We start from the raw sequence: 14,427 nt of genomic DNA on the forward strand, positions 1-14,427 counted from the left end.
GTTAGTGCCGTCGGGCGGCGACGTGAACAATAAGTTGTGGCGGTGAGGACGGCGGCCGTGGCGCGCGTGCTGAAGGCCGCGGCGCGCTTCCTGCGTGCGTGACGCGCATGCGCAGCGCCAGCACACCGCACCATGCACCACACAATCCCATCAAACAAAACTTACCCAAAATTACCAAAATGCAACATGTGTGACACAAGCCCGTTACTGAAAAATAAGTCCACCTAGTTTACGGCAACAAAGGTGACCCGGTCGCTTTTTGTCTCCGCCGGACAGACCATTGTCACATTGTGTACACACGTCTCCTAATTTATGTCATCGGCACGCTTTACTGTACCTCAACAAACATGTAACTTTATCTTTGTAGATAATTTATCGTCTATGTTCCACTCGACATTAAAAGTAGGCTAGCTATCATATCAAAGATCTGGCGACATCTCACGGATCGTCATCGTAACTTCTGCGAAATGAAAAAAAAACAAATGCAGGATCGTGAGTCGTGACTAGGGTTAAACAGCTTTACGTTACGGACGGTGGTCGGAGGCATTGCACGGCAAAAATAATTTTGATTTTCATCATCTTCATCTCAAAGGCCTGCTGGTCGTCGGCTTGTTTTGGTATGATTATCAGATACGTGTTTCCCGAAACATATATCAAGGTAGTCGACACCTTGCATACAGCTACATTTACACTTTACAACGTGTTAACTAACAAAATAACAACTACTCTAAAGAGATCGACAACCTTCTAAAAATAAACAGAAAATATTTTATTCAAACATAAAGTGAGATTGTCAACGATTATGTTTCACCGTTCAGTTCATTGTTCTAAACGGCCGAAGGAAATTTTCTGAGATGTCCACTCGCGTAGGACACGCGTCGAATTTTTATATCGCATTAATCGAGTCAGGTAGGAATGATAAAAACAAAGAACATCACAGGTTCTTGGCACTTTCTGGCAGGGCTATTGTTCTCCAGTTGAGCCTTAGTCAGGAGAATGACCCTCTTTATATGGATACGTTTATCATAACAGTACCTGTTTAAAATGACAGGAAATGCCTTGCCCATGACAATGTGCTGGTCATAACATCTTGTTTTATCACGTGGGGAAGGGACAACGACCTATAAATTGTGACCGAAATTGTCTGCACTACTCAGAGCCTTACAGAAATGCCTTATCGTGACTGAGTGCGGTATTCACGCACGGCATTCGTCTGCCGTAAACTGTATCCTAGTAACGATATCAGAATTTCAATATTGACTTGTAGCTAGCGCTCGTACAAGGAACATTTGTTGATTGTTCCAAATTTATCATTTCAAACTGCGCTGAATATTTTTACGAATTCAATGAATTGAATGCAACAGTTCAATTAATGTCATCTGTCTTAAAGAGGCTAAATTGGGCTGTCGTTGCAATTTTATTGGCGCTATTGCGAATGTAAACAACAGTTATAATTACTTTGTGATTCTGTTTAATCCTTACGGGTTTTCCATGTCAGCGAGTGTCACCTCGAACCAATTAAGACCTGACTTGCCTACCGCAGATAATCACGATTCACAAACTGGTCTTGATCTGTTATTAGATTGGAAACGGACTTTGACTTACTTGTTTCTATGAGATCCTGATTAAAATTATTGATTGCTTCAGAAAAACAAGTATAAAGTTTATTCTATACATCGTGACGTGTTGGTTTATCCCGTTAGTTTAAAGACTCGATAGCTTTTTGTTTCAGAAATAAAATATAAAAATATCGACTGGAAAGGCCAATGTCAAAGTTTCGTGCTTTATAGTGTATATCATGCAGTTCTTTAGTCATTGTACTTATAATAACACCGATATCAATAAAAACGCATTGCTCGGTACTCAAGTCGATTGAAAGCGCAATTGACAATTGATGTTTCGTTGTACATTTAGAACGATAAACAACAATTATTTACAGCAATAAGAGTATTTATGGCTATGGACCAATAATTCTTCGAGGAAGGCAATTTTATTAACATCCGATAAACGGATTGACATGTTAATTATAATTGGAGATATATAATAATTAAGATAAAACTGCTTTCTCTGACTTTCTCTCATAATTCTTTTAACCTACATAAGATACATAGTTTTCTTCAATCATCTTATATAGTAAATACAATGATCAGTTGTTTTAGCTAATGATAAGCTACTGAGATTTTTTTTACCTAATACGTAAAATTTATTAAATAAGAACTCGTTTTATCTCTGATAAAGTACCAACCTGCTTTACCATTTAAGTACAATGGAATACATAACACGTACATAGTCACTATTCTACTAGGTTGACTCATAATTTTACAACCCGCAAAAAGCTTTCCACCAGCCAAAACCAGTAACCATGGCAACTATGAAGGTTAAACGGCTATAGAACCACCATGAGTACAGAATTTACATTAGAACACATTTTACTTTAGGTTAACATATGAAACTGGAAGCGGGTTAGTGGGTCGCAATAACCTTGACTTAACCGCGACCACTTTACACGGTTTGAGCACTTATCTGATTTAATTGATTAGATATTTGTTTCGTTACTCGCTAATCATTATATTTGAGTCGCAATTTTTGCCTAGTTTGAATACAATATTCATTTATCAACTTAAAAGTGTCATCGTTGTTAATCCTAAAGTTGTTTTGAGTAAATTGATGAGCTAAATACCTTACGTAGTTAGCTAGATTTTTAATTTTGTAAGCATTGCACATTCAACTCCACGTCAAGTACTTTACATGATGTTTATTAGTCAGACAACATAGAAACGTCGAGATATTTGCGGCTTGTTTTTACTTATTATTCTTGTATTAAATAATTAGTAGAATAAACCAAGACTGAGCTAGTAATATTTATGTGAGAATATTTTGAATAAACCATTTTTTTATTTGATATAGTTAAAATTATTCTATGTGAAAAGGAATTACTAAGTAAACCAGATATGTTTCTATTACTTAAATAAGTAAACTATTGAAAATGTAGAGTTAATTGTAAAGACATTTCTGAAAACTCATAACCCTTTTCAATAATTTTCTTTCTTTGTATACTGACCATTTAATAGTTAAATGCATGATTTAAAGTGACTGTCACATCGCATACAGCATGAGTGTCGCGTTGCGTGCCGGTTGCCCGGTTGCCGGCTGACGGCTGGTCGCTGCTCTATGACCTAGAACTTGACGGCGAGCGAGCTCGACAACCTGAACGCATGTGACTCACAGATTCCAAGAAACGATGAGATTTCGTAATTTACGTTTCCTCTAGAACCCCAGAGAAATATATAATAATATAATGCTGCATGGGTAAGCTGCTTGTGAGTCATTTATATGCGTCGTCTTTTGTTAAGTTCTGATATGCTTTACGTGCTACTGTGCATGTTTTATATAATGCTGTATCAATAATCCGGTCAACTGTTTAACTAGGATTGACCATCATGGAGGTTTTAAGCCAGGAAAGTATTACGGATTCTTTATCGTGCTGCTTTGTAACTATTTTCAATGACTCCCGCACTGAGCTATTTAATCCCATTAACATTTACTTTTAGCTAAGCTATTTAATCCTTCTGACAAAGACACCCAGACTCAGGATTCTGGGGGATTCGATTCTGGAGGATTGGGTCTTGGATCCCACAAACGCTTGTTCTACGTAGGGATCGAACCATCGACACATCGCGCAATGAATTTGGCGTAGGGTCACTCTCGACGCTCGGTTATGCCCATTTATTCCGGGCTTTATTTTCAAGCATAACTCACAGTAGTAGACTTTTCGTCAAAATTATCGAGAGCAGAAATAAAGATGTAAAAGCATTAAGATTTCCATCTAAGATAAAGCAAAATATGTGCTTAGCGACAACTTTATCTAGTAAATCAAAACGCGTTAACAGTTCACGACTTCTATGCGTCATGGAATAAACTTTATCCAAAAACATTCTTGTATTAATATCACGCAAGGCTTATCTTAAAAAGTACTACAGGGCTCTGATAACGTCTCTTAGGTAAGAATACTAAGAATAGATCATAATCAGGACAAAGATTTTTCTATAAAACCGTCAAATGATTACGTGTCACTCATGAATGTCGGTAGCATTCATTTATTTTTATAAATAACTGGTTTTAAGTACCTATAAAAGATGAGGATGTTGCTTGATTTATAGATATTGATTCACAACTTAGAGTATTTTACAAATACTACAAAAGTGACGTAATTCCCATTGAAAAGTATAATGACCAATATCTTGCTACACCCGCACACACACATACACAGACATGTGTCGTATGTGTGTTACGCGTGACTCATTCTCGTGTTAAACAAACTAAATGAGAAGACAAACAAAATGTTCTGGCATCGTAACAAAAGACGATCAACTTATCTCAGCAGGACTACCTTGTTTTATGAATGAACCGGAATACTACAGCCACCGGAGTGAGTGTTACTATACCTACTATTTCCTAGTAGGGGGTCGTGGATTTAATTTATATCTCAAGCGCCGGTGAACGGTTTTCTGAGAAGAATTGACTCACACTGACTGAATAGGTGCGCTACGCACCTACATCATTATTCCTGACGATAATTATCGATTAATGATAAGATGTGGCGGACATCCGCAGTGAATAACTATAATTATTTTAAATTGCATGCACTTTGTCACTCGCTAAGTGATTTGTTTTGCGTCCATATTGGTCTGTCATGTGTAAGTTGCTACAACTTGTTGTGGCTATACGCTATCTAAATCAATTTGTTTAAAGATCGGAGAGGTCGTGACACTATTATGATAATCACAACGGAGTCAATCAATTTGTTTTCAATTGTAAAATCCATTTCAATGCTTGTATTTCTCAATGATTGCTTAGGAAGCAAAAACTTCTTTAAATTGCAAGCGATTTTTCTTTCGACAAAAAAGATAATAGACTTACCATCGCCTTATCAGTGTCGCCGAAGGTCGGCGCGGCGCTACTCCTCGTCAGGAAGACCAGCGCGGCCGCCGCCGTCCACAATATCCTCAGACTATTCCTTACACTAAACGCCATGTTCTCTGATATCCTTAGTCTACTTCTAGATATGTTCATTTGATATTTCTTATAAAAAAGTAAAAATTATCTAAAGGACGGAATAATTGTCATTACTCTTTGTCTTTTCCCTAAACTAATTGGTTTGTGTTGTAAAGGTATGTCGATATCTTCAGGCACCACGGTGATATGTTATCTGGAACAAAGAATTAGTAGCCATTATTATCGGGACTCAGAACGTCGAGTAGTACTTCACGTAGTAAAGACAGCAAGATAAATGCATTAATATTAATACTGATAACTGTGTCTTAAGATTTATGATATATAAAGAATGTTACAATAATTACTCGTGTTATGTATTTGTAATCTTTAGGTCAAAGTTTTTATAGAGGTCTTATTGGTTGCCACGTCATATCCGCGATATCTGTATAATTGCTATGAGTCAGCGAAGAGCATATTCTTTGCATTTGTACGGTATTCATGTAAATATTTCCACTTGATCGTTTATCGAGAAAAAATAAAATTCTAAAATAAAAATTGTTTACGGCCATTTACACCTTCACCACATTATATTAACAAAATATTTGTTTAGTAACTTTGAAAATAAAATTCATATCTTCCAGATCCAACAAACAACTGAAAGCACTTATATAGTGTTCACAAACTGTTTGTATTACTGTTTGCTAGTTTATTACTTAACTTATTATCTACAATATCGATCAGTAGTATTTATTTACACTTGCTATAAAGTCATTCATAGAAATAGGTTCGAAGTCAACGTGGTGACCTACATAGTTCTGATGTGAGTCGCCGCGGGCTTGTCAACAAACACCATTATCACCAATGATAAATTGTTTCTATCCAATGCGATCGCCTAACAATGTAGGGAACTGATTAGATATTCAGCTGACTGTGTGTGCCTTAGAGATTTGTGATTCACCGAGCACATACGTGTTTGACGTTTTAACAAAGACTGAGATCAGGTTAGATGCATTGTAATAAATTTAATTAATAGACTATTGTTTACCTATTTACGTCATCAAATCATTTCTAACATTCTAACTTTCATTGCAATATTTTTATTAAGTTATTCAAAACTCTGTAAACATTCTTAGAACTACCTTATTAACACTGCATTATACAAACAGGATAAAACAAAACAATATGTTTAATACTACAAAAGAAAACATTGCATGTGACTCATTGTTACGACTATTTTTAAATGCACTAACACTGATAGAGTTTCAAGGAAGCACATCTGTTAAAATAATCAACGAATTGACCTTTGTAACACTAAAGTCTTTGCCGTCACAATATTATAGGTACCAACATGTAGAGATAAAGTTAGCTAACTCCTTTTTTATTATTACTTAGTGTACATGCGTTTAATGTGACTAAATTGTTATCGTAATGAGTAAGTGATGGGTGCTGATTCATTTCCTTACTTGTATGCCTCTGTATTTAGATATAAATACTTCTTGGTCACAAACAGGTGGTAATGCTGGCCAATACATTATGTATATACATGCATATTTTTTATTATTTCAATCGAAATAAGAATATTTAAAAAAGGAATGTGATTGTAACCAAAAACAGCCCAATTAATATTTTAGAATAAAATAAAGAGGAGTATTAAACAATGTTAGTTTCGTATCACAGAACATGGTGGTAGGTACTTCTGAAAGAAAATACTGTTTGCAACAATTGACTGAACTATAGATAACTATCCGTCCAAATTATAAAGATTATCAAGTTTTTAGTAACACCATTGCAACATTGTTTTCATTAAAACATACTTCCGTGTACCGTGATATCGTAATTGTTAAGTTGCAAGTTCATATTATGGGACTTTCCGATCTTTTCGGAAAACACTTACAGGTATATTAGTTACGACGTAAGCTGATAAATATAGAGCCAGTTTGACTTTGAACTTAATCATTACCAGACAAACTACAAATTGAGTTTTTTACAGGAAATATAAAGTATGTACAGATTGTACATATTGGTTTAAAGAATTAAAAAGAAAGCACAATGGTTTATACTTTGTGATAAATTCATTTGCTTTATGATAAAAAGTAATTGCACTTTTATCCGCCACCATGCACCATTTTTTGTGCTCAGAAACAAAAGACCAACATATTTTGTCTATTTACCTACATATAGTACATACATATATTATGTTCATTTTTTATTAATTGGCAATGATGACGTTTGATTTCTTGTGTGATGTAATTTTTGTGATATAAGACCAACACCTAAACTGTTTCTGTCAAAAATACTCCATTTTATTGACTATTTAGGTAAACATATCGTCAAACATAATATAAGTTTAGTCCCAAATAAAACGGAAAGCGCAAATGAACCAAAGTGTCGCCAGCAATGTTCCGCTCGCCGAAGCATGGCGGCGAGGTGACTGTAGTTTCACCGACATTGGATTCGAACCTCTTACCTAACATTACTTATCTCTACATTTTTTTCTATATGACTTAGCTACGACCAGCGGTTTAAAGCGACGCTAATTTGCTTGAAGACTTTGTGAAATTGATTAAATTAAATGACTGACCAATCGATTAGGGACTGACAATACAATTACTTATTAATTGATAACGATAATTTGTAGATACAAATTTAGATTGTATACATGAATAGATATTAAAAATTGTCATATTGACTAGCAATCCTTTTAAAGAGTCTGATATTTTTTTTGTTGATAATGAGTATATGGACTTCTTTTTTTCAACGGGTCGATGCAGTAATCGCTTTTGGTTTGGTTGTCCAAATGGCTTTGGCATTTCAAATACTTCACAGATACACTGTCTAAGTCTGTAATTTATTTTATAGTAATAGACATAAAATTATAATGTACTACAGGTAATATATGTCATAATATTATATATTTAACGATCGTTTAGTAAGGCGCTTAGCGTAATAAAGTATAACTGCTATAATCTTCACGGTCTTAAAAGTTAATGCATCTTAATTAAAAAGACGTTTTTTTATAAATTGACATTACCCAATTTGTGGGCCTGTAGGTCACTAATATAAGGTCAAATGAAATTTACATAGTTAGCTTTCCTTTGAGCATTAAATTTTGGAAGGTGCTTTGGTAGAATTTTCAAGTAAATTGTCTCAGTATCAATGTGATTTACGCATCTAACATTAGTTTTTAAAATTTAAAACTAGAGACTAGAATGTAGAGCTGGTTTATATTATTTTTTCTTATTATATTCTATTTGAACAAAGCTAGTAGCCGCGAATAATATTTAGCAACCTTTTCTGACAACAGTTAACTGCAGTATAAAATTACTAATACTTTTTTATACCCTATCATAAAATCCCAATAGAATTTCACGAGCATAAAGCCTTTAAAGTTCGCGATTGACATCATCGGTTCATTGTACATGCGATTTGTCGTGACTGCGCTACCGGCCTGAGATGCATCTCAATAAGTACGATCCCTGCCGACGTGTGTCTCGCATTGACACGACCGTGGAGCACGCTTCCTGCTTCCGGATTCACGCGGGCAATACTAATAACTTATAATTATCGAGATATCATACTATTTGCATTTTATTTTATTGTAGTCGATTTTATTTTATTGTGCTCTTACAAAAATAGTAAACAGCTGATTGTCTATCTTTGAACTTAGTATTTCTTTGGCCGATTGGATAACGAGAAATAGCATTCTTATCTATTTTCTTGTCATTTTGTTCATACTACATTTAATCAACTGCTGTTATCCTTGTGTTTCACCACAAAATATGGTCTATCTATCTTCCTATGCTGTGAGCCTGAGCACACTCATTTTAGCTATAAGCGTTACTAAAAGGTTTTCAATGAAACTATTTCTGAACATAATTGAATGTACTCTGTATCGTCATATGTCGGTATATGCTTACAGGAAGTAGAGCGGTAATAAACTTACTAATAATCATCTCACACCGCAATTAACCGGGAAACGTCTTGACATCCCGTTAGATATGTTCTTTTAGTACCTAGTCTTCGTATTCGTTTTCCTCATCATTAGTTTGTATATGTATTAACCAAATGGAAGCAACATGAGTCAACAATGTTTTGGTTGAATAAACCTCATGGTCACCGGTGACCACCCGAACGTACGTCAATAGTACGAATAAACAGTATTTTTATTATTATCAAACTTTAGTCATGAACATTAATAAAACCATTTGTGGTTTCCGATGTTAATGCATTAATTTGCATGTAGTTTTTACCTAGTCCTGGTAGTTTATAAAGAAAATGATTTCCTCAAAGGTAAATCGCATTAAGTTCCACTATGTGTAATTATAATTGGTATTAATCATTAAACAAATAAGTAATGACACTGAATAAATTAAAGCTTGAATCATACGCGCAAGTTTCTTGTCCGTGTAATTTCTTATTATTGAAATAAAAAAAGTTAAATATTTGCTATACGTAAAAGCGTTAACCATTTTATGATTTAAAAACATCTGACTCCTGTTTTTTTTTCGAAATACTTGATGATTAATTCTTATTGATAAATAGCAATATAAATTATTTATGAGTCATTCTAAGACAAGTTTAATACACTACAATATATACATGAAAAAGATAAGTAGGTATTAACTTACAAAAATATAGATTTTTTGGTAGAGTTCTTTCTCTCTATAAGAAACAAAACAATACAATAAGAAAGTTCATTAACAAAGGCATGTAAAGGTTTTACATTGAAAGTAACCGGCACATACATAATTGATGTCGCCGTTCTTTTTCTGGTTTATTTCGTGTCAAGTTCGCCGCCCGAACGTGATTTAACTGTGACTCAGTGATACTTACTAACCGGTATGTTTATTGACAATACAAATTATTAGTCCCTTAATTTAACCACGTAGGGAACTCTAACAATCCTAATTGAATTATGCCCTTTAATATCATCTTGTTTTTTTTTGTCATAAATAGATCCCATCGTATTGGTCTTATGGTTCTATTTATCGATTTGTATGCAAGAGGTACAGTTTCAATCCCAACGCAGACTAAGTACATGACTTTAAGAACATTGTTAACTATTCGCTTGCGTTAAGTGAAGGAAAGCATCGAAACCAAATCAGGATTCCAAATATTGTATCCCAAATCGGTAACCCGCAATGGGCAAGCGTAACATACAATGCTCAGACCTTCCTTATTTAGGAAGAGGCCTGTATCCAGCAGTAGAAATTGAAATATTATAATTAATTACTACACTTGGGGTGTAAAATTTTGTGTGTTAAAATGTTCGCGTATAAGATGCACAAAAGTTGCATGAATATTTGTTTTGAACAATATACCTTATGAACTTGAGGCGTTCCAATGTTTTGCAATGCTACAATTATTATCAGATAACCAAGTAAAGTACCGTTATCATTTTTACACTCAGAGAAATAATTGTCATTATAATATTTCAAATGTTTTCTTATAGAAGATATCAACCGGAATCACTTGATATGACTAAGATTTATAGTTTTGATGTATTGTAAATTTATCTTTAAATTCAGTGAAAGCCTTGTGCAAATACGATTGCAGATAATTTATTATCAAGGTATTCTCCGCACAAGTGTGGTAATGTGAAACGTACAAAGAATGAGTCCATACAGATCTCCTGTTATCAGGTAGATAATGTTTACGTCCTTATCCACCAAATTTATCTGATAACGACGACGATAATGTACGTTTTTCTTTCTTTAATATTTGAGCATCTTTATGTTTTGTATTAAAACAAATGAAAACTGTGATTGAAATGTTTAAAAAACCTGTTTCTTTAGTTAAGGTTGTGTTGGCAATTGTTTTAATGTAAGTTATGCTTAGATGCGTAGGTCAAAGGTAATTAGTTTACAAGGTTGTTTAGTTTTCGTAGCTCGCCAGGCTCGTAACGAGCGTCTACCGTACCGTAGCAAGTTACGACAATGTCAGCTGTCGCCGGCGACCGTGACACCAAACCGGCAATACCCAATAGATCACAGATTTCAAATATTGCACAGATTTCGTTGATTGTAAACTGTACAAATAGGTGAACAGTTCACGGGAAACAATTAGTTCTACAGCGCTATCAGTAACAACTTTGACAAGTCCAATGCTTTGTACATACCAGTGATAAGTGATCTGGTTTAGTTTATTGAAATTACAATGATTAATGTCATTACACTTTGAAGAAAAGTCGGTTAGTTTGTTTTAACAAAATAAATAGTTGTACATAAATATGAGAGATAAGCAATAAAAATAACTTTGATGATATGACGTGCGGCAATCAATGTATCAAGCGATCTGTCCTTTGTCTATCACGTGTGTTACAAACAACACGGAAATTTGAACTAACCTGTTATACTGGTCCAGTGCGCTGTCAATCCTCACTACTTGAAACGTTGAAGTCTTCGTTTCACTAGTGCGATCACGTCTCGAAGCTCTATTACTACCGAAATTTGAAAATATCGATAAAAAATTGAGTCGATGCATGTATAAAAAACAATCACAAAGCACTCTCAAGTCACCGAAAGTCCCGCTTTGTTCACTTGTTTTCTTTGCAATTGCACGAAATTTCAAAGAAAATGTGTTCGTTCGTGGCGGGAACGGCTGCGATCGTTGCGCCACCGCGTGACACGACCTACCGCAGTCCGCGAGTTTGGCTGAGTGCGCGCCGCGGCGCCGCGCCTCGCTTATAACGCGCGCCGGCTCGCGCTCGCCCCGCCGCGCTCCGCCGCCCGCCGCAAAGCCTCCGCCCGCCCGCACTTACAACTTTACAGGAAAACTTTATGCGCTTTCGTTGAATACTATAACATGCTTTTTATTGCACTCTCCACAAGTTTCCTTAAACTTGGAATTATGGTAGGTATGCATGCGTTATGCATCACAAGAACTCACAAAGTTCGAAAACATCTGCGTTAAATATTAAAGTAATACATCACAAGTTACGTTTTATTGAAACGATCTTTATTATTCGATATTCAAGACACGTGTATAAATGTAATAAACCTACTTATTAGTATAAAATACTTACTGTAACATTCCATCAGAATTGCAACCATATAGGTATATTAATAATAAAAATATCGAGCATTTTTACTGATTAAATCTTATATAAGCCACTATTCGGGATTTACAGTAACATGCAAGTATATCATACCACGTTTAAAATATTATAAAAAATATCACTGCCATAAGCATATTAATACCTATTTTAATTACTAAATTACCATGTTCGCTGGCTTCTAAAAGATCGCACTCTGTTCGACTTCGTACCACTGTACGCAAAATACAATAATGAATAAATATAAAAGTTAAATAAACAAAATCAACAGTGACTCAACAGTCGGCTATTACAAAATACAAGTCCATTTTTAATGTTCATAGAGCTATATGTCTATCGCAAGTAAATATGCACTATGATAAGCTTAAATTCGATAAAAAAATTAAAACAATATGAACTAACCGTCGCAATAAAAACCCTACAAACGTTAGCTCAGAATTTTAATTACGATTTTCTCTCAAAACAATTGATTTTGAGATGAATTTTCTTGCCGGTTCTTCATTTTGGAACCGCCTGTCTAGATTCATTAATGTAACGTTTTAAAAATGCCTGGAAAACGACCTACGAATTTAAATTACGAATTCTAGAAACTCAAAGCTTTACACAAATGAAAACTCAATAATTACTTGCCTACATAAGAAAAAACGATCAAATTATAATTGAATTATCACCTAATTGAAAACAATGGCTGGAGAAAAATGCTAGACAAGACTCTAATTATATACCTAGTAACATGCGACGGATAGAATAAAAGGAAAATCACCCGAGTGTACATGAGGCGAGATCAATTACATAAAGTACTATCATGTATTGTGCCACGTTTGTGGACAATAGCATTAAATAATAACATATCAGAAATCGCTATTATTATTTTTTTTCTTAGAAAAGTTTGACTTGAATAGCTGACCATACTTTTTACTTAGGTCTCAAATTCGCTGATGAAGCTATCCCTAATTTTCATTAAACAACGCACTTTTAGTAACAAAATCTTTCCTCGGAATGTATTCTCATTAAAATTCAGTTACTTACGAATTACCGGGAATGCAGTAACAAATGTTTTCCTGTAACAATGTACGAGTACATTTGCCGTAATCATCTTTGATCTTACACAACCAAATACTGTCACACCGCGATCATTAAAAGTGATAAAAAGGACAATTTGGTTAGAACATATTTACTTCTAAGTATTGTCAATAAAAAATAAAAGGATAATAATTATATGATGACTAACAAACTCTTTGGAGAAATAATTCATTTGAAAGAACTTAATTTTTACATTTACATGGAACAACTAAGCAAGTCATTACTGAAGGGGCACGTAACTTCTATAATTCAGATATTAAACCAAAGAAGGCTACAAAGACTTACATTAAAAATATTTGATAACGTGTACATAGTTACTTGTATTTTCCATTCGCCACAATTTCTCATGAACATGACAAATAAATTAAAATATGACAAACAACTTTAATACATTAATAATTGCATCTATTATAGATGAATACTTAAGTGGAATCGTTCGTTCTTGGTAACAATCAGTGTATTTGATGGGTTCCCGTGATATCGGTGTACGGTAAACCCATGGTGATGGTAAATCACTGGCCAGTTACACTTAACGCCTACAAACCTTATGAGTAATCCTCCAAGTAGGTCAAATTAGTTCGAGGATTGAAATGCTCTTAATGTTACATACACATGAAATACGAATCCAGTTTAATTGAGTGAATAATGCACGTGACTCAAATTCATTAAACATTTCAATAAATGTTTAAAATGTTTAAATTTTTGTATGTATTTGACTTGTAACATAAAGCTTAAAATTATTTTTCAAGTGGAACATCACGTTTGTATTTATTTTATTAATTTAAACATACATGGAAAGTATGTGAGTGTGTTTGTGTGCCCAAAAGGCAGGACCGATATCAATGATATTTGATATATAGAGGTATTTGAAGCTATAACATCAAATGTAGCCATGAACAACACTTAGGTGAGCTTCTATTTTATTGCAGTAGATGGTCAAGAAAATCGGAAATGGATTTTATTTAGATGCAAAATTGTATTTCCTTTTTGTAAATATTAATTATGCAGTTAGTTGGGGCTATGCCAGCGACCACCACTTCCTGACATCCTTCTGATGGCATTTATTATTGACAAGCACAAGGTAGCATTATTTATTAAGTAGTAAATAGATAATCATTTTTGAAAATATTTTTTTTAGTCTCTATGAATCATTTAGCTTTAATATTTGCAATTAAAACACGTGCTAAAATTAAAATCAATCAAACCTCTGACAGGACTCGAACGTGCGACTCTATAACCAGCGTAAGCCGTGATACGAAAAATAGAAGATATTGAGCTTTTGTGCAATGACCTTG

At 34.3% G+C, this 14,427-nt stretch overlaps 1 protein-coding gene across 6 annotated transcripts in view; it reads right to left on the reverse strand.

The window, feature by feature from the left end:
- The window catches only part of LOC113492652 (matrix metalloproteinase-14), a 31,530-nt gene extending 19,870 nt beyond the window's left edge, over positions 1–11,660 (reverse strand). For 5 of the 6 annotated variants that reach the window (XR_003400513.1, XR_003400512.1, XM_026870238.1 and 2 more), the window contains exons 1-2: positions 11,342–11,660; positions 4,921–5,209 (exon numbers count right to left, since the gene is read on the reverse strand). Coding sequence is in view for 3 of the 6 variants with exons in the window: in XM_026870238.1 (XP_026726039.1) it covers positions 4,921–5,073 (153 nt within the window). In the remaining 3 variants the exon portion in view is untranslated. The remainder of the gene's footprint in view (positions 1–4,920; positions 5,210–11,341) is intronic. The other variant, XR_003400514.1, reaches the window with a different exon arrangement.
- Between the last annotated feature and the right edge of the window lie 2,767 nt (positions 11,661–14,427).

Source organism: Trichoplusia ni, chromosome 4, assembly GCF_003590095.1.
Source record: "Trichoplusia ni isolate ovarian cell line Hi5 chromosome 4, tn1, whole genome shotgun sequence".
Lineage (NCBI taxonomy): Eukaryota > Metazoa > Arthropoda > Insecta > Lepidoptera > Noctuidae > Trichoplusia > Trichoplusia ni.